This window comes from Perissodus microlepis, chromosome 3, assembly GCF_051167445.1.
Source record: "Perissodus microlepis isolate ML-2025 ecotype Zambia chromosome 3, ASM5116744v1, whole genome shotgun sequence".
NCBI lineage: Eukaryota > Metazoa > Chordata > Actinopteri > Cichliformes > Cichlidae > Perissodus > Perissodus microlepis.
Window position 1 is genome coordinate 1,170,845 of NC_140463.1, and position 25,339 is coordinate 1,196,183.

The 25,339-nt window shown below is 42.3% G+C and overlaps 1 protein-coding gene across 2 annotated transcripts; it reads right to left on the reverse strand.

Annotated features, from left to right (window-relative positions):
- Positions 1 to 5,827: 5,827 nt before the first annotated feature.
- On the reverse strand, positions 5,828 to 8,569 carry LOC146389363 (complement C1q tumor necrosis factor-related protein 3-like). Of its 2 annotated transcripts, XM_084911744.1 has the most exons (4): positions 8,365 to 8,569; positions 7,262 to 7,315; positions 6,214 to 6,345; positions 5,828 to 6,105 (listed from the first exon to the last, which is right to left on the reverse strand). In XM_084911744.1, the coding sequence occupies exons 1-4, from the start codon at positions 8,567 to 8,569 to the stop codon at positions 5,828 to 5,830; spliced, it is 669 nt and encodes a 222-aa protein (XP_084767870.1). The 2 variants fall into 2 exon arrangements, with proteins under 2 accessions (XP_084767870.1, XP_084767879.1); XM_084911753.1 differs by lacking the exon at positions 7,262 to 7,315.
- Between the last annotated feature and the right edge of the window lie 16,770 nt (positions 8,570 to 25,339).

The following is a 25,339-nucleotide window of genomic DNA, read 5'->3' on the forward strand; positions in this document are numbered from 1 at the left end:
AACAAACCAAACCTTTCCCTCAACGAGTGGCACAGCTATTAAGTCATCCCTCGGCTTACACTTCTTCTCCTCGCGCTCTCTACACTCATGAGGAGTGCCCTCTTCTTTCGTTGGCAAAAAGGGTTTAACAGATTCAGAATTGTGCACCACTTTATGGTAATATGTGTGGTTGTGAGAGTAACAGTAACATTAAAGGCAAGTGTCTTGTAGGTGACAGAAATGTAAGTTTAGTTTGCAGTAGTAAACATCTACCTCGTGTGGAACTAACAGTGTCAAAAGGTGAAATAAACTATCTCCTGAAACATTGTACAGCTTAAGCTGCTGCACATACTGATCTCACGCATGGAGGTAAAACACGAGCAACCAGAGCTAATCTTTTAGGATAGGAAGTTACTGGCTTCACTTGTGGAAAAAGTGCTGTTAGTTATTTTACAGTCACCTGGCATTTGTGCTGTTCACAGAACCACAAGTCCATCACTGGACCTCCTCTGCGCTGTCACTTTTTGGAGCTTGGCACGCTCCCTCAGGTTCCATTTTCCAACGCTGCTGAAGATTTAAGGCAGAGCACGTCGTACACCTTAGTTGTCTTCCTTAACGTCAACGTCGAAACTCTTTCATCTTATTTAAGATTTGCTGTGCAAAGTCTCCTCGTGACAATCCTTTGGAAGCCCAGTAGCACAGCTCTCTGTGCTGAAGGTGACCTCCGATCCTCCTGAAGCCTCCATCCTGGCCTCAGCTTGTGGACAATCCTCTCAGTCACTCCTTCTCGTCATGGCACCTCACGACATCTACAAATTGAAAAATGACACTCCTCTCGCCACACGACTTTCGCCATGTGTCAACTCCCCAATGAGACATGCACAAGAATGTTGCACCGTCTCCCTAAAACAATCTCCAGGGTTGGTCCCTTGGAGCAGCTTCACTCCAAGCTGTAACCCTGTGTAAAAACATTAGTCAGCACTTAAATGTTCAGCTTGTTTAACTCCCAGCTCCTGTATCCTAGAAGACAAAGTCTTAAAGTTAAAACAACTTCATATTCGCAACCAACTGTAGATCATAAGAGTAATAAGGTATTCAGCATCACAGAGACAAGTATCATTGCAGGTTTATTCTAAACTCATTAAACTCCTACTTTTCCCCATAATTTGTTCCAAATCATTTAACATCTCAACGTCATTCCACATTGTAATCAGTGACTTCCCTTAAGTTTGTTACTCACCATGAGCCCAACAGTGGTCAGATAATGAGTCCATGTAACTATTTTGTAACCACTGCACATCTGTTCAATTGTCACCTGTCTGTCTGTGCTGAATCCTTTACAAGCACTCTTAAAGAAAAACAACATTAGCCAAACACACGGTTCGTCCTGGTTGTCAGGTGTCGGCCATCCAGATTCCAGAGGAGCTGTGAAAGGTCGTAAAGTTAACACTCGCTGTGGAAAAGTAACAATGGTCTCATCACAGTATGTCTCACACTGTATTAATTTCTCCCCTGTAACATTCACATTCTCTCCAACATTCTCTCAACAACACAGTGTCATTTCATCATCAACATATAGCCTGTAACTACAGTTTTCTTCACACAAAATCTCAGTAATCCTGTGGTAGAAAAACATCATTAAGTTGTGTCCTGCTGTAAATCACATGATCAAATCACATGATTAACCATCTGCTGTAAAAAGAAATGTAAATGTTAGCGCTGCGCAGGTGTATACACTCTTTCTCACAGTGATCTCTGTGAGCAACACAAGGTGGTGAATAACACACCCATGGTAAATTCACAGACACAGAAAAAATTAAACTAAAAAGGTTAAATTTTCAGAGTTCACATAGTCATGTGACCCAAGATTCCTCCTGTGGTCTCCTTCTGCTCCTGCAACAGAGACACACACAGAGATACAGCCACACCTTTGTCAGGTGGGGGTTAACTTCACACAATGGTGTTGAGTCAGTCAGTCTTGTCAGCTTTTGTCAGTCAGTCAGTTCCCCATTTATTTAAAATTCTTACTTCATTCACTCAGTGATTCCTTCTTTTGCTAATTGTGGAAATTATCATCGCATTCGTTTCCACGCTCAGCAAAACGACGTCATTTCAAAAAGAAAAAGAATTTAGACTGGATTTCCTCGTTGAATCCTTTTGGACAGGAACTTGTTTCCTAATTGTCCCAAATAAGTGGCTTTCTCCTGAGCGCATTTTAATTTTGGAGAAGCTCACTTTGCAACAGTTTTCTCGACGACGCTTCGGTTCTAATCGTGCAGATCTGCTCAAACAAAGATCATCAAACAGAACTTTCAGCGCACCATGAAAGTAACAAAAGAAAAGAAAAGAAAATAAAGGAAAGAAAGGCCTTGTTTAAGTCATGACACGTGTTCTTCATTTCAGGGGGATGAATCGTACCAACCTAATTGGCAGGCTCAACTTAGTAACAAAAGACAAATCAACAGCCAGTTTAACCTCAAACATACATCCAATCACACACAACACACAGCATAACCCTGTTGTCTTAGCACATAATAAGTTTCTTCTCATGTAACCAAATGTGTGCCATAGTAAAACTTCTTCACACACCAGAAACTCACAATCAGCTCACTCAGCTCACTCATTTAAGACCTCTCATCAGCGTTCTGTTTCCTCCTCTATGATGCAACCATCTGTCCTCCTATAATATTCAGTCCACTAGTCTATGTATCACTTTCATCTTACTAGTGACTTGGACAAGATGACAAACAGAATCTCATGCTTAAGATGCTGTCTGGTCTTCATGAGTATCATTTGTTGTGTATGTGCATGTAGGGTTAGTATAGTTAATGCATTTTCTGTATGTTTTTGTGTTCGTCTCATCACACTTTCATTATTCTCATCACTGCTTAAAACAACACACATCTCTCTCTGTTTTTTTTTTTTTTTTAACTGTACTTTTCTCCAAAACAGAAAGTAGCATTACAGCTGTGTCAGACTGAGAAACACCAAACACTCTTCATGCTATCATTCATCCACACAACTATTTCTTTTTGTCCACTGGGCAGGTGACCTGCAGAATCACGTCTGCCCCAGCTGGATACCTTTTCACACACACCGTGACGTCAAACACACTCACTTCTGCTTAGATCACAATTACACTTCATTCGTCAACGATCCACACATCACGTGCTGCCCCATGAAAACTTTGCAGTGTATTTCATCCTCTTTCAAGGCAGACTTACACAGTTTACAGCAGGCAACGCGACTTACACCAAAACCCAGGCTACGTGTACACAACAGGTCACAGAATTCCGTTAACACCGCTTTAGGTTTCCTTCTGTGCTGCTGCGTTCACTTACTGGCACTCACACACGCATACGCTCATTCACACTCTTTTTAAGGCCTATAATCCCCCTTACCACGGCGAGCTCTTTCCTCCTTAACATTGGTGGAGAAACCATTCACTCAACGCCCTTAACTGCGGAGTCCCTTTTTATTTTATAGAGCTCTATCCTCCTTTCGGTGGAGAAACCGTCCTTACCCTCCTTCTATTCGGTGGAGAAACCTCTTTAAACCTCCTTCGGTGGAGAAACCGACTTAACCCTCCTTAAATAAATCAAAAAAATTAAAACAAAAACAAAAACACTGGCGGAGAAACCAGGCAGCTTGCGTCTACACGCACAGCTTGCGCGCTCACGTACCTGCTTTAACGCACGGGCACGTAGCCGCTCTCTAAGGCCTTCTGCACTCACTGTTTGTTTACGTTCATGGGAAGAGTCTCTGGATCCCGTCAGTCATCATCCATCCCGAGGGGAGTTCAGGCGCAAACTTCCGGCCTGGTAACAAAAGCAGTACCAGGGCTTTCGTCAATCGTCCCAGACGATGGCTGCTAGCAGACTGCGGTGGCGTCCTCTCCCTCTCCTCTGTGGATGCGATGTTTTAGGATCCGGCTCGAAGGACCAAATAAATGTTGGGTCTGTGTTTCCACAAACCCCGCTAATTCTAGAGACTTATTCATCATGAAGAAAACAAGACAGTCGATCGATCGATTATTTGCGCAAGGGAGGCCTCGTCTGTGTCCACCACGAAAATGACCCCCAGATCTGACCTCCTCCTGCTACCTTTTATTGAGAGACAGTTCACAAAAAACACGTCAGAACAAAGCCACGCCCACATGGTCCTAAGACAAGGCATTTGTATGTATATGTGTGAACTTCTGTAAGAGTGTGTGTGTGTGTGTGTGTGTGTGTGTGTGTGTGTGTGTGTGTGTGTGTGTGTGTGTGTGTGTGTCAGACCTCCTGCTGACCAAAGGGTCGTAAACCCAGGAAGCTTACATCAAAAGAAACAGATCTTTCAGATAGGATGTATCTGCAATAAAACCTCCCCCAGCACAGAGTGGTTGGAGAGGTGGTCAGGATCAAAGGAATGGCTTTGATCCTACTGCTTGAACTAAGACTGTACACATTTAAGGAACACAATGGCAACATTCAACAATTAGACTTAACAGTTTCCCTTTGATCTTTGTCACAGGCTGTGTATCCATCCATTCATGTGTCTCCCTGTCAGTTAATCTTCTCGTGTTTGGTTATTTGTTAATTCTGTTTGTTTCTTGCAATAAAGCTGCATTTAAAACTTTAACTTTTGCTTATCGCATCCTGCATTTGGCTCCTGTCTCTGCCTGCTCCACAGCACCCCCGGACCAAATTATCACTATTTTGTGCACTAAAAGGAGGAGGAACCACATGGTTATTAGTTCCACCGTCCACGTGTCTCACATGGTAACATGACCATTGAACGTTTACCCAAAATGCCCTTTTTGAAATTTTCTCCAGTCATTTATCAGAAAACGTGTCCAATATTTATGGAACCAAATTTTTTGTTTATTTTTTTTCATTCATGCTGTTGTTTGAGGTGTTTATTGAGATCATAATGTGACTGATGGTGTGCTCATCACAGCCCTGATCACATCAGAGTTCAGCCTCACAGAGCTGTCAGCATTACTGTAGATGATGTTTTAAAAACAGCACTTTGTTCTAAACACCAGGTGTCACTTTACTTGTAATAGTAACTCCCAGCATGTGTAGGTTTGATCTCTGCTCTATGTATGAAACATGAAACACATATAAAGCAATCAACAACATTAGTTCAATGATGCTTTTATTTTGAAACTAGACATGAAATGAGTAGAAATGAACCCGAGTAAGTTTACAGTCAGTTATCTGTGTCTGGATTTGGATTCAGATGCAGATGACAAATAAGGAAACATTTCGGCTTCTAGAAATTTCTCCACAGCACTGACACACATTTTTATATCAAACTAAATCAGCTGTTTACATTTTTATCATGATAGTCAGATTAAGTTTAACATCTGTTAAGTGTTTAAGAAAAATACCTGCATGATTTTGAAAGAAGAGAAAAAAGAGGAACTGTTGGATTTTGCTAAACTTAACAGGAAAGACTCCAGTTAAAAGCAAACATGTGGGCCAGCAGTCACCAAAATAACAGACTGACCAACACAGGACAGTGGAGCCAATAAAAAACAATGCAGTTTACCAACTTATAGAAAATAGTCATTACCTAATGGAGGAGCAGCACTTTATGAAGAGCCGACTCAAAGAAAGGACAAAGAGAAGAGAATCACTGAGCATTTAACTGGATTTATTTGAATCAAAGATAACAAGAAGAAGTAAATTATCTGAGTCAGTAGAATCAGAGAAGTAGAAACAAATAAACACGAAACTAGAACCCAGCCAGAAAGACAGAGAGAGCATGAAACTGATTCCAGCAGGTGATTTACTTCTAAAAATGGCCAAGCCCCGCCCACAGCAGACAGTCCAAACAGGAAGTGTTGGAGATGTCACACCTCTCACATGGTGAAAAGCAGATGACCACTGAAGGTGGTATGATGGTTTTCACTATCATGTATCCTTGAATTAGGATAGAGACGCACAGACACCTGATCTCCAGCCTGTAGAAGCAGTGAGGCTGCATTAGAGGCGCTCACACCACCAGATGTTGGCAGTTCATATGCAAAAAAAATCTTCTCTCCATTCCTGTACAGCAGAGCACCGGCCTGAATGTTTTCCTTTCCATACGCTTTCCAGTCAAAGTGGTAGACTCCTCTAACTGGTGCAGTGAAAATACCTGTGGGACATTTGTTTTTGTCATGTTAAAAGGAAAATCAGCTGTTAGAACATCTGGAACATCAGCCTGACATCAACATAGCTGAGAAGTGACATTCAGTGTTATTACCTGTGTGTTGGTTGTAGGCATTTCCAATGTTTGTGACAACACGTTTGAAGATCAGAGTAAACAGAGTGTTAAAGGGTCCAGTATCACCATAAGCTCCATTCATCAGAGAGGCTGAGAAAGCCACCTGTGTGGCTGAGGGAGAAAGAAATGTCATTATTTGAAACTTTCTGTTTTAGAGTTAGACTCTTCCCAAAAAACGTGACAATGACAAAAACTTTAATCTCCAATGAAAGAAATGTTTGACAGCTGAAAGGATTTCATTTTCACAGAAGAAATCAAACTCTGTGATTGGAAACTGAAATTTGATTTAATCCATTTTTTAAGGATCCCAAACTCGTCCTTAAGATCAGACAGGAAGTAATTTTGTAGCTTCTGCCAAGACAACAAACTGTGTTATTCAGTGTTTTAGTTGCATCTTGGTGTGTGCTTCAGACAAACATGAACTCAGTTTAATGTCAATCAGTAAATTAGATCCAGTAATGAACTTAATGTGTGTTCTGAAGCTTAAAGAGTGCTTTCACTTTAATGACCTGCACAGAGTGGAGATACACCTGTACACAACACCTCTGTTAATCACAGAAAACAATCATACTAATCCTCTACTCGCTCTCCTGCCCTCAGATATCATGTGGAAGAAATAAAAAACATTGTTGGTACTAAAGTTGCCCCTGTGAATGAACTAAAGATATTCAAACACAGTAGCGCCACCTTGTGGACAGATTTATATCACTGTTAATCGACCAGAGTTTCTTGGATTCTGTCTGCAGGTGGCGCTACAGCACAAATACAGCTTCAAACGTTCACAGCAATGAGAGTTTGAGCAGCGTTATGTCTTCAAACTGTCTTGTCTTTAACTGTAACACATTCCAGTCAGCTCGTGATGTTGAGCTGAACAGACCAGCTTTTAGTTTCAGTGTCATTAAGACATTTAAACATAAGTACTAAACTCGTAAATGTAATCTTTGATGTCAAACATCAATTATATAAATGTGATCATGTCAGATATGTAGAATTAAAACATTTCTATTTTCAGATTCATACACAGTACCTCGTAGTTGCCCTGTCAGCTGATCGATCTCAGTCTGCAGCTTCGCTTCTTGTTCTGAGAAAAATGCAAAATAAAAAATCTCACTGACAGCACACAGTGATTCACATGTTTTTATCTGTAAGTAAGAAAGTGATTGTGACTCTCATTCTGTTCATGCTACACTGAGCGGTGATCTCCTCCACGTCCCCTCATCCTCCACCTCACACACTGCACAGCCACAGAACCACACCTCCTACAGGTGCTGTGTGCCCATAGACTGTATGCAAAAGATGGAAGTATCCACACGACTCATATGATCATTTTTTGAGGTGATAAACAGTATGGACTTGTACTCATATAGCACCTTTCTACTCAGCCCTCAAAGGATGGATGATGGCTGTAGCTCTGTTCATTAATCAGGTGACCCATATGCCAAATGGCTACAGAGGCATGGGTTTGATTCATGATTATGTAGCATAGTTCATAAATACATAATAACTCAACAGTTGATTAGAGGTTGTTGTCTTCTGTCTGCATGTGGCTCTACAGCACAAATACAAAATAAAATGATCACAGAAATTAGGCCGAAATTTGCTAAAACAGCCTGTGAGTGTAATGGTGAAACAGCACTAATAGGTTTAGTTAGTTCTATGTGTGCTGCATTGTTTACTGAACACTGTTGCAGTCAATCCATTACCTCCACAAAGGAGGTTAAAATTTTGGATGTGTTCGTGTGCATGTCTTTCTTTCAACAGAGTCAGATGATCATCATAGTTAAATCCCGACCATCTGTAAACCAGGAACTGGAACCAGGAACTGTACTTACCTAAAGTTTTTTTGAAAAAGTCTTTTCTTCCAGGAAACAAAAGACATCAGGAACTGACACTGGATATGTTCCCCAATACTACTATTACTACTACTACTAATAATAATAATAACAATAATAATAATAATAATAATAATAACAATAATAATAATAATAATAATAATGATGATGATGATAATAAACTCATTTCTGTCATTGTGAATATTTATGAAGTGACTCTCTGTATCTACATCTCTGTAACACAACAGTATATTCTATGAAGCCTTTACTTTTTTCCCTAACTGACATGATACTGTACCTTGTTTCTCTTGTCTTAAGTTCCCAATTTCCACTTTCTGTTCAGCCACTGAGGCGGTAAGCTCTCTGAGCACAGCATGGATATCCTGTAGAGAGGGTTGTTGGTTTGAAATCTGCTGGTCATGATTTTCAATATCTGCGTCTATCGGATTGGTGGAAACAGAGCAGGCCAGAAGCAACAGCGAGAAAAACACCATGATCTCCATTCTGTCAGTGAAAACTCAACCGTGTCTGTGTCATCTGCAACCCTGACTGACTTTTATATTACACAGTGCAAAGGGGAGGTCGCTGTATCATTAGATTCACTAACCCTACAACACTGAGGGCATAAGTAATTCTAGTGAATTAATGACTAATGTAATCTTCATGACTTCAAGATAGACTACAAGGAAAACAACTATCAATGATTGTTAACTGACAGTAAATCAGGTCAACACGTGTTCATTGTAAATAAGAGCAAATTTGATCTCCATGAAATTATTTTTATTCAGAGAAAACTTTGAACTGGAAACATAGATTAATCAACAAATATCAATTTGCATATATAGGATTACTTATTATCCATCACTGAATAACAATACATTAATGTTTATGACTTACAGATACAAGGTTAGAAAGATATCATGTGACATCTAATAATCAAATTTAAATAATCTTTATGAACTTACAATAACTCAGAAGAATCTTAACTAGCCCGTATTTAAAAAGACCTCTGTACATCTGGGACTACATCCTGTTATCACTGAGAAACAGACAAACTCAGCACTCTGTTGAGCTGTGTTGGATTCTCTGTTTTATTCCTTTAGTTCTCAGCAGTAATGATGTTTTGAACATCCTTCAAACTGTCACAGATGTATCATCAAGGACAGCAGCTTTAAAAACTGCACATCTTTATTTAGACTCTCTGTTTGATCTCTGACCTGACTTCAACAATAACTTCATCTAAACCAGGGGTCTCCAACTCCAGGCCTCGAGGGCCGGTGTCCTGCAGGTTTTAGATATAACCGTGGGTCAACACACCTGAGTCACATGATTAGTTCATTACCAGGCCTCTGGAGAACTTCAGGACATGTTGAGGAGGTCCTTTAGCCATTTGAATCAACTGTGTTGGACCAAGGACACATGTAAAACCTGCAGGACATCGGCCCTTGAGGCCTGGAGTTGGAGACCCCTGATCTAAACCATCAACATGTCTGTTAGAATCCATCCCAGCAACACTGCTCACAGATGTTTTACCTTCACTTCACACTTCCACATTAAATCAGGTAAGTTTCTCTTCATCAACAGTCAAAGTAAAAGAACTACGGTTGGTTTGATCACAAGTTTTTCTAAATTCTCCTTCTTAAGAACCAGACAGACTTTTCTTTCAAAACCAGTGTGAATACACACAATCTTTACTCACCTGCTCATCAAATCTTATTCTCTGCTAGGTCATCCTCTTCCTCCAAAAAGAAATTAAAGTTTTACTTTGGTGTTCAAAGCTTTTTTGTCTCCTGTTTCATCCACCAACAGCTGTTCCATCAGACACTAGTCTGTCCCCATCCTCCAGCTCTGATGCATTTCTGTTTGGTGGTTCTATCCTGCTGAGCATCGAGGTGCTGACATTCAGACACATGTGTATGTTGATGAGGAAGATGCTGACGATGTTCACAGAATGTTTCAGGATGCAGAGCCCACGGTGCAGCTTAGGACTGGATAAATGATCACATGTTAACCTCCGTTAAGTGACTTCCATAACTCATAAACACAAGATCAATGGAATAAAATGATTTCTTTTTGCATTAAAGGTCATTATGAAGTTCTTTTAAATCAAGTACAGCCCTTTCCTTTGTAGAAGTGTACTTTTTCCTCTGGCTAAAGGTTTAAACACACAGTTTAGTTCAGCCCAAGCTAAGATGTCAAAAAGATGGTTTTGATTAACAAGTCAGATTTAGAGGAAGTAAACTGTGAACGGATCATTAACCCTGTCACCAGGTCCTTTTGGGCACTGCATGACCAAGTTCTTGGCTGGCTTTCAGCTTCAGCTCTCCATGGCACTCCCTACATCTACTGCTCCCTACATCTCTGCTTTGCCCAAGATGCAGGAGTCTGCTGTGGCTTCCTGTTGGAGAGGTGGGCTGACACGAAACACAGTTGTCCTTGCACCATGAGATTTTGTGTCAAAACCACAGACTAGTGTGTGGGGAGTGAACAATCCAGGGGACGAGTAAAGAGCATCACATCAGAGTTGTGTCAACCTTCTGTTCATCAGGGAGTTCACATTATGAGATACAGGGATGGAAACTAAACTCTCAGCAGTGACAGCACTGACCATAGGTGAGTATAGGGACGTTGATCAACCAGTAAACTGAGAGCTTTGCTTTGACACTCAGCTCTTTCTTCAAACTGACTGACCGGTACAACGTCTGCATCACTGCAGCTGCAGCACCAATCCCTCTGTTGATCTCCCGTTCCTTTCACCCGTCACTCGTGAACAAGACCCTGAGATACTTAAACTCCTCCACTTGGAGGAGATTTTGAGGTGCTGATTCTCATTCCCACCATTTCACACTGGGCTGTGAACCATTCCAGTGCTACTCAGAGGCCATCCCCCAATGAAGCCAACAGAACCACATCATCTGCAAAAACCAGAGATAAGATTCTGAGATCACCCAAGCAAAAGCCTTCCACCACTTGGCTACGACTAGAAATTCTGTCCATGAAAATTAAGAAACAAATTGGTGACAAAGGGCAGCCACGGTGGAGTCTGTCACCCACCAGGAACGAGGCCGACTCATTGTCGGCTATGCGGGCCAAGCTCTTACATTTTATAGACTCTCCCTGGGAGGCTGAGGAGTGTCATCCCCCTATAGTTGGAACACACCCTCCAGTCTTCTTTTTTAAAGACTGACCACCACCCTAGTCTGGCAATCCAGAGGTGCTGCCCCAATCTCCACCAACATTGTAGACTCTGCTTCCTCTAAGGAAGATGTGCCATTGGGATTAGGAGGTGCTAAAAATATTCCTTCCACCGCCCGACAATGTTTTCAGTCAAAGTCAGCAGTGCCACACGTGCACTACACACAGTGCAAGTGGGTAGTAGCTTGACAGTTTGCCAGAATCTCTGAAAGTCTTTTGCCATGTCCTCTCAGAACTCTTCCCAGACTCAAGTTTTTGCTTCAGCCACCACCCCGTTCAACTTGGCCTGTCGGTACCTATGAGCTGGGTTCAAAGTCTCACAAGCTAACGTACCACGAAAGGACTCCTTCAGCCTGGTGGCTCCCTTCAACTCTGGTGTCAACCATTTTGCTCTGGTGTTACCACCATGAAAGGCACCAACCACCTTACGGCCGCAGCTGAGTAGAGCGGTTTCGGAAATGGAGGTGCTCAACATGGTCCAATTGGACTCAATCCCCAGTCTCCCGCGGAATGCTGTTGAAGCTCTGCCAGAGGTGCGCATTGAAGATCTCACGGACCAGGGCCTCTGCTAGGCATTCCCAGCACACCCTCGCTATACGTTTAGGTGCACCAGGTCTTTCCAGCGTCCTCCCCCACCACCTGATCCAGCTCATCACCAGGTGGTGATCGGTTTACAGCCCAGGCCCTCTTTTTACCCGAGTGTCCAGAACATATGGCCGCAGTTCTGGTGATACGATTACAAAATCGATCATCGACCTGCGGCCTGGGGTGTCCTGATGCCACGTGAATATGTTCAACAAATTATGGTTTGCACATTAGTCCACTATTCGGGTTCAGATCTGGGAGCGCACGCAGCGACCGGCAGTGAGTGAGAGCTTGGCATCCTAAGTTTTTAAGTTCTTATCGTTTTTAAGTACTTATCGTTTCTTTTCGTTTCTATCGCTGGCATGTGTTTTGGTTGAAGGAAGTGACAGTTTTCTTACAAAGTGACGCTCCACAACAGTAAGAACGTCATGAATTCTTTTTTCTTCATTGTGGTTGGATTTCTACTGTGCTGGCTTGTTTCCAATGATGTGGGCGAGGCCGTGAGTCAGCTGAGGATTGTATACTCCCGCGACAAACTGTTACAACTTAACTTACCATATAATGGTAAGGACCTCACCTCATGTATGCCGGATTTTATACATAAAGACTCTAACAGAATGAGTGAGAAGAGGAAGAGGAAAAGAGGGAGACGTGGAGGTGTTAAATTGCGTCTGAGGAGACAACAGGTCAGTCGGTTTCCCCTGCCGTCTGTTATCCTTGGAAATGCTCAGTCTCTTAGGAACAAGCTGGATGAACTCCAGGGAAACGTCAGGTTCCAGAAAGACTTCAGGGACAGCTGTGTAATGGCTTTTTCCAAGACATGGCTGACGGAGCTGGATCAGGACGCCGATTTTTCAATTGACGGTTTTGGAGCTCCCTTTCGCCGGGATCGGGATGCACGGGTAACAGGGAAATCTCAAGGAGGGGGAGTATGTTTGTATGTGAATAAACGTTACTGTAGCGCTGTGACTGTTAGAGAGTGTATTTGTACACCAGATGTTGAACTTTTATCCGTGTCACTGTGCCCTTTTTATCTCCCTCGTGAGTTTCCACAACTTTTTATTACCGTAGTTTACATTCACCCGAGGGCTCACCCCGCCTCCACCTGCAGCATCATCTCAGACGTAGTGCAGAAGCTGCAGGCGCTCTCTCCTGATGCACCAAACTTTATAATGGGGGACTTTAACCATGTCTCTCTTAAATCAACTTTGGGCAATCTGTATCAATATGTATCCTGTCCTACCAGACGGGATAAAATGTTGGACCTTTGTTACGGATCGGTGAAGAATGCTTATAAATCCCTCCCGCTTCCTCCTCTGGGATCTTCTGACCATAACTGTGTGCATCTCCTTCCCATCTATAAAACTGTCTTAAAACGAGAGAAGACAAAGACTAAGGATGTTGACATACGGTCAGAAGAATCTGTGCTTACCTTGCAGGAATGTTTTAAGTGTACAGATTGGGAAGTTTTTATTCAGTCTTGTGGAGATGATCTCGACGCTTTGGTGGATGTTACTAGCTCTTATGCAGTATTTTGTAAAGATATGATTATACCCCGTAAGCGCGTTAAAGTCTGTGCTAACAATAAGCCGTGGGTCACTAAAAGCATCAAATCCTGTTTAAGGAAAAAGAGACAGGCCTTTAAAGAGGGGGCTGTTACTGATTTTCAGACAGCCACCAAGGAACTGAAAATCGAGATCTTGAAAGCAAAACAGGGCAGGACAATCCCCAGAGCAGCAGTCAGATCATTTTAGATGGTTTTAATTCAGACAGAGACTTTGCAAATGCTTTAAATATGTTTTATGCTCGTTTTACTTCTTCTGATTTTAGCGAGGATATTTTGGAACTGAAACAGAAACTGAGAGATACTCAGCACTTTATCATTGAACTCAGTGATGTCAAAAAGGCCTTTCATACAGTCAATGTGAACAAGAGCCAGGGTCCTGATAATATCAGTGGCCGCCTAATTAAATCTTGTGCTGATGAACTCAGTCCTATATTTCAGGTTATTTTTGATAAATCCTTGCAAACACAACATGTGCCCTCTCTTTGGAAAGAAGCAGTTGTGGTTCCTGTCCCTAAATCTAGTCGTCCAACAATTCTAAACGACTTCAGGCCTGTTGCCCTCACTTCAGTTGTCATGAAAGTCTTTGAAAAAATCATCAGAAATGGGATTATGAAAGAAACTGAACATCAACTGGATCCAATGCAGTTTGCATACAGGCCCAATAGAGGAGTGGAGGACGCACTTTTGACTTTACTAAATCTGATTCTGAAACATGTAGAGAGCAAAGGGACTTTTGCAAGACTTCTTTTCATTGATTTTTCTTTGGCTTTTAATACAACACAGCCCCATATTTTAATTAAAATACTTTTAGAACAGTTTGAAATCAGGAAAAACCTGCTGGGCTGGATTTTAGATTTTTTAACTGACAGGTCACAAAGAGTGAGAATAAATGGGGTTCTGTCTGACCCAGTGTTCTCCTCCACAGGTTCTCCTCAAGGGTGCGTCTTATTGCCCTTATTATTCATTCTCTATGCAAATATGTGTCAGAGCAGACATGAAAACAGGGCCATCATTAAATATGCAGATGACTCTGTTATTGTCAGCTTACTGAAAGAGGGTGAAACTAACCACGGTCCAGTCACTGATGACTTTGTTCAGTGGTGTGAGGAGTCTTATCTCCAGCTGAACATATCTAAAACAAAAGATATGGTTGTTGATTTTAGGAAACAACAAAATGGGCACGCAGTCACTTTAATTAAAGGTCAGAAAATAGAGCAAGTACAATCATAAATATCTTGGGACCATAATCAATGAAAAACTGAACTTTGATCAGAATTGCAAATCAGTTTGTAAAAAGTGTCACCAGCACCTTCATTGTCTCAGGAAACTTGCTCATTTCCACATTGACCAAAAAATGTTAACTTTGTTTTATCGTTCTTTTATTGAGTCTGTTTTATCCTTTTGTTTGGTGGCATGGTTCGGTCAGACCTCTGTCACAGAGAAAAACTCTCTAAATCAGATAGTGAGATGGTCCAGTCGTCTGATAGGTGAGCCACAGTCTTGTTTAGCCTCCCTGTACTCTAAGCAGGTACAGAGGATGGCTTTATCAATCCTTAAAAATGGTTCCCATCCTCTAAGGGGTGAATTTCAGCTTCTTCCCTCACCCTTCCTAACACCCCCTTTTCACCCAGCGTCACAGTTTAAACCCACTTCTGACTTCCCTCACTGCTCACGGTAAAATCCAAACAGATATAATTAGCTTTTCCTAGTAAAAGGTCCTAGATTACTTTTGTCAATCTGTGGAAACAGTCTCTATAGAGTTAAACCGTTTCCTCTTTAAAATTACTCCTGGTTTCTAAGCACACAACTTACAGTTCACTTAATTGTCCCTTTGCCCCCTTTAACGGGTAGACCATATCCAGCATGACCACCACCTCTGTCTAACGAGCTTTTTGACCTTCTTTACAATTTAAACAACTAATCTTCTGGGACGGGCAATTTTCTGAGATCTACGCTTCTTTTAGGTCACATCCGTGCCCCCCTTTATTGGCCAGATCTGTTTGGTCTGGTGCTTCCTGGATTCTGGCCAACCCCCTCGTGGTTTTGCTGTGGTTCCGGAATCTGCTCCTTCTTCTGTAAAGGACAGAAAAGGAAAACACCTCTCTGCAACGTCTCAATAATCTAATATGTTTATCCATTGTTCTTCTAGTTACTCAAAGTTGGTTCAGATTTTTATATCCGGGACTCTCTGATCTAGACGATTAGTCAAAATATTATTTATGTGTGCAAGCGATTTTGCATTTACCCCTCCGCACTCTAAGCCATTTTCCTACATTTTCCTCCTATATATGAACGAAGCTTATGACCTTCACAAGACTGAGTGGCAATTCCTATGATCACAATTGCAATGTGTGTATAAAAAATGATTATAACCGCTTATTCTAGTAAAATAAATCAAAAAAGAAATCAAACATTTTCAATCTTAACATCTTCCCTTCTTTCACAAAAGCATATGTTTCATTTAGCCTGCTGTCCCACAGTTCCCCTTAAGTGTAGTACTCAGCTTCTCATGAACACAGGCATTTTATCTTCTAAACAGGATTTAATTTATTCTAATCAGTTAAGCTTAAACATGAAAACAATTATTTATACGTAAGTTTTACCGTACCTAAATTATCAAACACCCAAAAAGTCATACACTGATCATTAGGGGTGCAACGATACTCGTATCAATGTTGAACCATTCGATACAGTGCTTTCGGTTCGGTACGCATATGTATCGAAATTTTTAATTTATTTTATCAGCTTTTCTGCTGACGATGCTGTCTGTGTTGAGAGCTCAGTGGATCTGCGTTCGACTACTCCACCTAGGCTGCACTGTCGAGTGCAGATCCACTGAGCGCAGCACAAGCTAGCAAAACAGAAGCTAAGCTCGTTGCAACATGGCAAATTGAACCTCCCCCACCCTCATTCAGATCTGGCCTTTGGAACTATTTTGGTCCAAAGGCCAGATCTGAAAAGAAAAAAGAAAAGAAAAATATTCAGGATGTAGAAAAAAACATCAAATCACTAGAAGAAGCCTACGCGTCCCACCAAGATCAGGAAACATTGAACAAAATACGCAAAACAAAACTGGAATTAAATGAGATAATTGATAAAAAAAACAAAATTCTTAGTACAAAGACTACGCTTACAAAATTATGAACATGGTAATAAATCCGATCAATTTCTAGCAAACCAGCTAAAAATAAATAAAGAAAAAACAACTATATGTGCTGTTCAAGATTCATCTGGGAACACAATATATGAACCAATACAAATAAACAACATTTTCAGGGATTTCTATAAAATGTTGTATTCACCACAAATAAACCCGTCTAAAAAGGAAATTGATCAGTTTGTAGACAACATAACTCTTCCAAAATTATTAGACACTCAAGCAATGGCACTGGATTCGCCACTGACATCAGGTGAACTCCAGGAAGCTCTGATAAGTATGCCCAATAATAAGGCTCCAGGTCCAGACGGCTTTCCTGCAGAATTCTACAAAGAATTCTGGACGATTCTGGCACCAGTTTTCTACAGAACGTTGTTGGAAATCAAAGAAAAGGGCAGACTTCCATCAAATATGAATTCTGCAAACATTAATCTCCTGCTAAAACCAGGCAAAGACCCTGTATATCCCTCAAGCTATCGTCCAATATCCCTTATAAATGTAGACCTTAAAATAATCTGCAAAGCTCTCTCAAAGAGACTGGAGAAAATAACCCCCCTCTTAATTCATCCTGACCAAACTGGTTTCATAAAAGGTAGGCACTCATCAACAAATACACGTAGATTACTTAATTTGATAGACTACTCATACAGTAAAAACCTAGAAACTACAATATTTTCTTTAGATGCAGAAAAAGCATTTGACAGAGTTAACTGGAAATTTCTATTTGCAACTTTACACAAATTTGGTTTTGGATCCTCTTTCATAAACTGGTTAAAAATATTATATAACTCCCCAACAGCTTGTGTCAGAACAAATGACCAGACATCCTCCAGCTTCTGTCTCCTGAGGGGCACCAGGCAGGGATGCCCACTCTCCCCTTCACTGTTTGCAATTTTTATTGAGCCACTAGCAGCAGCAATTAGACAGAATTCAGTAATTAAGGGCATAAAATGCAAGAACGTGGAACATAAAATCAGCCTTTATGCGGATGATGTGTTACTCTTTTTCCAAAATTCACAAACCAATATCTCTGGGGTGATTGAATTGATAAACTCTTTTGTAAGAATATCATATTACTCAGTTAACTGGTAAGAATCTACAGTCCTTCCGATTAATTGCTCCTTCCATAATTCTTCCTCTACACCACTGCAATTAGGAAATATAAAATATTTAGGTATTAATATTTCTCCCAAGCTTGCATATCTAACTAAATTAAACCATATCCCACTTTTAAAGAAGGTAGAAGGCGATCTGGCTAGGTGGAAATGTCTACCCATGTCACTCATGGGAAGGGTTGCAGCTATAAAAATGATGGTCTTACCAAAAATAAATAATTTATTCTCAATGATCCCAACTAAACCGCCACAAGATTGGTTCAGATCTCTAGATTCATGTATGTCCAAATTCCTTTGGAAAAATAAATCCCCACGTATAAGCTTTAAAACACTACAAAAGACCAAGGATAAAGGAAGATTAGAACTACCTAACTTTCAGCACTACTTCTTAGCCAACAGGCTTCAGTTTATCTCAGGATGGCTAAAACATACCCTCTTAGATGAACCTTGGCTAGATGTAGAACAAGCACTTTGCAATAATCTAGAGATTTCAGATCTACCATTTATCAGCTCAAACATCCAACGACATGAATGCTTCAAAAGCGTCAGCATCAGCTCTTCTCTGACAGCATGGTGGGTGTTTCTAAAATTGACGGAGTCTTCATTAATCCCATGCAAACGTACACCTATCTGGAACAACCCTGACATATTACAAAACAATAATATGATAAACTTTTCAGATTGGAGTGGTAAAGGAATCAAATACTTAGAACATATATTAGAAGGAACAGAATTTATTTCATTTGACAGACTAGTTACACAATATGGGATCAACAAGAAAAGCTTTTTAGAATATCAACAAATTAAATCCATAGTAAAAAAGAAATTTAAACCGGGTCAAGTTGAACTACAAACACCACAAAGTGTGGTTCAATTTCTTACTCTTAAAACCCCCAAATTACTTTCCAAAATATACAGAATGCTTTCTAAAACAGATGAATCAATATCACTTCCTATTGCAAAATGGGAAGCGGATTTATCAGTTAACTTAGACCAAAACTTCTGGTCTCAGATTTGCTTAAAAACCTTTCATCTAATCAGAAATCCCAGTCTTCAATTAATTCAATACAAAATACTACATAGAGTGCACTATACAGGTCATCGGATGTTCAAGATGGGCTACACCTCTACCAACAACTGCTCACACTGCCAAACCAATTCACCAGACAATTATATCCACGCTCTTTGGTTCTGTCCACCAGTTCAGAAGTTTTGGCGCGAGATATGTGAAGACTTATCAAAGTGTCTGAAATGTAACATTCCAACTTCCCCTTTAGCGTGTTTGTTGGGCAGCTTAGATAATGTCACTACAGAAAAGAATATAGCCCATATGGTTTTCACTGCCCTATGCATAGCCAAGAAAACAGTCCTCATGAACTGGAAAAATAAAAATAATCTTAATTCTAACCTATATAGAAATTATCTATTAGATTACATTAGTCTTGATACAGCCTCTGCCACCACATCAGATCAAATGATCCCCTTTGATTAGCTCCATCACCTAGTGGGGGTGGGGGGTCATAGTTTGGTCCCACCTTCGCTGTTGTGATTGGTGTGGGGGTAGGGACAGGCTTAGGGCGTCGGGGGGTTCCCCAGGAGCATCTTCCTTGGGGGGCTCAACCCGGGGTAGCGGTCATGGCCAATTAGGGGCTCTGTTGGCTCTTAGGTGACGGTTTCCTCGTGGCTGCGTGCAGCAGTGGAGGGTGTGTGCTGACGGACGTGGGTTACTGACCTGGTAGCCTGGCTGCCCCTGGGTGGATCCGGGATGGGCGTGAGGTTCTGGGAGCGCTCCGTCTCTGGGCTGGGGCCCTGGCTGGGCCTCGGGGGCTTGGGTCCTGGTTGGTATGTTGCTGGGGTTGTGGGCGGGTGGGTGTATGGGGGCCCGGCCCTGGCGCAGGGTGCCGCCAGTGCATCGAGCCACCTGGGGGGCTCTTCAGCTGGTGGGGGAGGTTGTTACACCTTGCAGGAGCTCTCCTCTCTTCAGGAACTCACTCTGCAGAAGGGGGAGATACAGGAGAGGTGGAGGAAGATCTCAGCCTGGGCGTCTATTGTCTTATGTAGTCTGGAAGATGAGTGGATGGTGGGGTGGGTGCAGTTTTCTCTGTGGTGGGGTCGGGTGGGCTGTCCCGGGCTCTATGGGGCCGGGCGGCGCTGCTGTTCTGGGCCCCGGTCCGGATAGGCCTGGGCCCCCTTTCCCTGGCGGGTTGCGGAGTATGGGGGTGCCTACTGGGGTCAGCGGGGGAGCTGGCCCCAGGGAGGGGTCACTTGCCCCTCCCTTCCTTCCCTCCCCATCTCCAGCTGCCTCCACCTTCCCGCTCCACCACAATCACCCACACATGCAGGGCCTTGGGGTAAAGGTGTGTCACCAGGGAGCAGGGGAGGCATCCCCCCCTCTGTCCCCTTCTGGCTTCTTGTGCCTCAATTTTATCTCACAACTTAGACATTCACATTACCCACACTCTCATAAAACATACATATACAGGGAGTGCAGAATTATTAGGCAAATGAGTATTTTGTCCACATCATCCTTTTCATGCATGTTGTCTTACTCCAAGCTGTATAGGCTCGAAAGCCTACTACCAATTAAGCATATTAGGTGATGTGCATCTCTGTAATGAGAAGGGGTGTGGTCTAATGACATCAACACCCTATATCAGGTGTGCATAATTATTAGGCAACTTCCTTTCCTTTGGCAAAACGGGTCAAAAGAAGGACTTGACAGGCTCAGAAAAGTCAAAAATAGTGAGATATCTTGCAGAGGGATGCAGCAGTCTCAAAATTGCAAAGCTTCTCAAGCGTGATCATCGAACAATCAAGCGTTTCATTCAAAACAGTCAACAGCGTTGCAAGAAGCGTGTGGAAAAACCAAGGCGCAAAATAACTGCCCATGAACTGAGAAAAGTCAAGCGTGCAGCTGCCAAGATGCCACTTGCCACCAGTTTGGCCATATTTCAGAGCTGCAACATCACTGGAGTGCCCAAAAGCACAAGGTGTGCAATACTCAGAGACATGGCCAAGGTAAGAAAGGCTGAAAGACGACCACCACTGAACAAGACACACAAGCTGAAACGTCAAGACTGGGCCAAGAAATATCTCAAGACTGGTTTTTCTAAGGTTTTATGGACTGATGAAATGAGAGTGAGTCTTGATGGGCCAGATGGATGGGCCCGTGGCTGGATTGGTAAAGGGCAGAGAGCTCCAGTCCGACTCAGACGCCAGCAAGGTGGAGGTGGAGTACTGGTTTGGGCTGGTATCATCAAAGATGAGCTTGTGGGGCCTTTTCGGGTTGAGGATGGAGTCAAGCTCAACTCCCAGTCCTACTGCCAGTTTCTGGAAGACACCTTCTTCAAGCAGTGGTACAGGAAGAAGTCTGCATCCTTCAAGAAAAACATGATTTTCATGCAGGACAATGCTCCATCACACGCGTCCAAGTACTCCACAGCGTGGCTGGCAAGAAAGGGTATAAAAGAAGAAAAACTAATGACATGGCCTCCTTGTTCACCTGATCTGAACCCCATTGAGAACCTGTGGTCCATCATCAAATGTGAGATTTACAAGGAGGGAAAACAGTACACCTCTCTGAACAGTGTCTGGGAGGCTGTGGTTGCTGCTGCACGCAATGTTGATGGTGAACAGATCAAAGCACTGACAGAATCCATGGATGGCAGGCTTTTGAGTGTCCTTGCAAAGAAAGGTGGCTATATTGGTCGCTGATTTGTTTTTGTTTTGTTTTTGAATGTCAGAAATGTATATTTGTGAATGTGGAGATGTTATATTGGTTTCACGGGTAAAAATAAATAATTGAAATGGGTATATATTTGTTTTTTGTTAAGTTGCCTAATAATTATGCACAGTAATAGTCACCTGCACACACAGATATCCCCCTAAAATAGCTAAAACTAAAAACAAACTACAAACTACTTCCAAAAACATTCAGCTTTGATATTAATGAGTTTTTTGGGTTCATTGAGAACATGGTTGTTGTTCAATAATAACATTATTCCTCAAAAATACAACTTGCCTAATAATTCTGCACTCCCTGTAGGATCTTAGGGTGAGCATGCTACACGGACTCCAAAAGACCATCAGGGTGTACACCTCACCCCTGGTGTCGTTGCCCACCTCTCAATTTTAAATACATGTAGACATTGAGGGCTATCAGGAGGGGCTATGCGCTTACCTGCTGCTCTCTGGCAGGTAGCTCCCTGCCCTCCTGGGTTTTAAATGCACCTTAGAACACACATGCATCAACACTACATATGAGCGGGCGGAGGAAGGGTTGGAATCTCCCTGCTGCTGCGGAGTCGGGGCGGTCTGCTTCTCCCCACCGCAGGGAAAAGGGTAACACCACCTGGGTCTGGGTGCAGTTTCCCCCTCCAGGAGCAAAGGTACCTAGACCCGGTTCTTAGAGTACGCTTGGGGAGTGTGATTGTGTGTACAGTGTCTCTCTATGTCTGTCTCCACGTTGGTTGAGTGTTGAGTAATTGTATATGAGAGCATGAGGGTGGGAATGGATGTTTGTATCTGTGTGTGCCTGTATGTCTGTGTCTATATGTCAGGTTGGGTATCAGACGTCACCTCTCTGGGGACATCTCAGGCCCTCCAAGGTATGGAGGCCTATCTCCCCCCACCACTTCCCCTGCCAGTGGCAGACGCCCTCAGACATCGGTGCGTTGGTGGTTCTTTGTGTCCGGGGATGGGTGCCCATAGGGCTGGGCGATATGACCCAAAATTCATATCTCGATATTTTTTAGCTGGATGGCGATATAAGATATATATCTCAATATTTTTTTTCAACGCCATAAAGTAAGAACAAAAAGAGAGTTCTCAGTCAAAGCTGTGTCCCAGATGTCACACAGGCACTTTTATTAACATACAGCATAGACATGTACATGAAAAAAATTACTCAAAAATAAATTATCAGCATTTATTAAACAATAATGCTCCATAAATAAAAGAAAACTATGTTGTTTTTGTCCATAACAAAAAGCTCACAATCGTGCAGTCAAAATGTAAACTAACAGACGCTGAGCATAATAAATAAATAATAATTTCACAGCGGCTCTGTTCCCACCTTCTACTGCGTGACTGACAGCCTGGAGTTTGAAATCCGCTTCAGGTGCCATTTATGGTCCTTTTACACACAATACGGTAACATTACGTTGAAGCACAGTGCGTATTACTACGCGAGGCTCCTCGGTAGCCGTAATGCTCCGACAATCCATCATGCGGTGCAGCTCCGTAGCTTAGCAAAGTCGTACTAAAACATTTTTTGACAGATTGCTGAGCGCTGTGTACCACATAAAATCAGTCATCAAGCACAACCAGAATTCATACAAAAGGCGCACTGTCAACTTTTGAGAAAATGAAAGGATTCTAGGCTGTGCAGCACCTCTGGGCTGCATGGCGTTAGCGCGGTTAGCTCATTAGCGTGGATAGCTCATTAACACGTTGACGCCGTCCAGCCTCACGCACGGGGCGATGCGCAGTAACTCGTTAACGGAGATTTGCCATGTCCATCTTGTCGCTGCCTCCAGGTGAAGCTATGGGGGAGGATGGGGAGTTGTGTTCAGTGAAGGAGAGGCGAGGCGGAGTAACAATGCGTAGAGACAAAAGTGGACGAAAGACAGGCAAACTTGTGGCTCAACAACTATAATTATAACATAACATAGACTATATCAATATAAACGATATTGTCACATCTTATATCTCGTATAAAAATATATCGATATTTTAAAAAAAACTCGATATATCGCCCAGCCCTAGGCGCCCAGGAACACACCGGCTCACTCCTTGGCAGCTGCTTATCGGGGCCTGGGACCTGGGGCTCGCTCGGGCCACTTCGGGGGTGGAGTGCCCTCGGCCTTTCGGCCTGGGGCTCGGTCACTCTGGCGCAGCTGGCTGCCGGCGGAGCTCACGGGCACGTCACTGCAACCCCCCCTGGCTTCTGCTCCGCAGCTGCTGAGTGACCCCTCATCTGGGGCTCTCCTCAGCTCTTTCTGGGACAGTGGCGCGGCTGCCCCTCTGTTGGTCTTCCTTGGTCTCTTGTGTTCTGGGGGCCTCTGGATATCTGGAGTTTTGATCTCCTCCATACCTGCTTCATGCCCTGGAGGACGGGGCTGTGGCCCCCCCACACCCTCTAGCAGATCATTACATTTAAAAACAAGCGCGTCCATGCTCACAGGTGTACACACGGGTGCTCACACACACAAACTACACCCTTTTTGGCTCCTACCTCAAAGCACACTGTGTGCTGTCGATCTTATGTGCTGCACAATAATGTTTAATATTTAGTATTTACTGTTATATTCCCATAGATCATCATGATGTTGTTTATTCTATTGCTCTCGTTTTCTTCTGCTTGTTTTCTTTTTTCTTTCTCAACAGGTGATCCAGGTGATTGATATATGCATTTTTTTTGTCTGCTTATTTAGTTGGTTTTTGGGGTTTTTTGCCCTTTATCCCCGTCCCTCTTCTCCGCTGTTTTCCCCCTATTCCTTTCTCTCTTTTCGTTTCCTCATTCAAGTCTGTCCCGTATCTAGCAAGTTAAAATAAAAAATAAACAATAAAAGGTGAATCAAATAGACTATTACGGCAAGTCTGGGATGGTCAATTTGGTAAAGTAAATCCATTGGGCATTTTTCCTTGCCTTTAGACAATAATTCTGATGGCAAAAGAACCACACGGGACAGGCAAAAAAAAAAAAAAAAAACTATTTTGGTTTTCATGTGACGTATGACCCTGAAGGTAAGCGCATCATGGACAAAAGTAAAACAGTATGTCGGATGTGCCACGCAATGCTCAATTACATGGGTGGGAACTACTGCGTTTGCGCAGTTTGCTCGTTAACGTGTTGACGCCGTCCAGCCCCACGCACGGGGCGATCCGCGGTAGCTCGTTAACGGAGATTTGCCGTGTTGTGGCGTTAACGTCATTTCAGATTAACGCTGACAGCACTAGTGGGAACACAACGAATATGACTGCACATTTACGCCGACATCATCCTAGTGCAAAGACAAGTGGAAGCAGACAAAAACAACAAGCACGCATGCTACAAACTTTACCCGAGTCATTTAGACAGCCGTTAGCACAGGATTCTCCTTATGGGGACCTGATATGTTTAACATGCTGCTGAGAATATAGCCCAGAAGAAGCGTATAGTATAGCTTTTATTTTGGAAAGAGACATTTCTCTGTAATAAACTCTCTTTTCCAAAGATGAGGGATTTCTTGATCAGATAGATTTATTTTTTTATTACTTTGTTGTTTCAGCAACATTAAATTTAAAAACTGTACTTTTGAGTTAAAATATATATTTATAATTTTAATAAATGACAAATTAAAAAGGCATGAACATTTTTTTGTATCGAAAAAATATCGAACCGTGACACCAAAGTATCGAACCGAACCGTGAATTTTGTGTATCGTTGCACCCCTATTGATCATATAATCCATTGTTTCAAATTAAACCTAAAATTCCCCCTTTGACACATTTTATGTGTCACATAGAATGAAATGCTTCACCACATCTACGAAATTAAAAGAAAAAGGTTAGTCATATTATTTCTCAGAACACCTCAACAATTCTCCTCTCGAGTATCTTTGCTCTGGGCCTGCAAACCTGTGTTAAGAAATGAAAGCAGTTTAATTATCAT

What these genes read in the sequence shown, in the direction of transcription:
- LOC146389363 (XM_084911744.1), bottom strand. Translation starts at nt 8,569, where the DNA reads ATGGAGATCATGGTGTTTTTCTCGCTGTTGCTTCTGGCCTGCTCTGTT. An exon ending in GCTGACAGGGCAACTACGAG is followed by an intron (nt 6,346 to 7,261) that starts GTACTGTGTATG and finishes TTTCTCCCTCAG; the next exon opens with CCACACAGGTGGCTTTCTCA. An exon ending in TGCCTACAACCAACACACAG is followed by an intron (nt 6,106 to 6,213) that starts GTAATAACACTG and finishes AATGTCCCACAG; the next exon opens with GTATTTTCACTGCACCAGTT.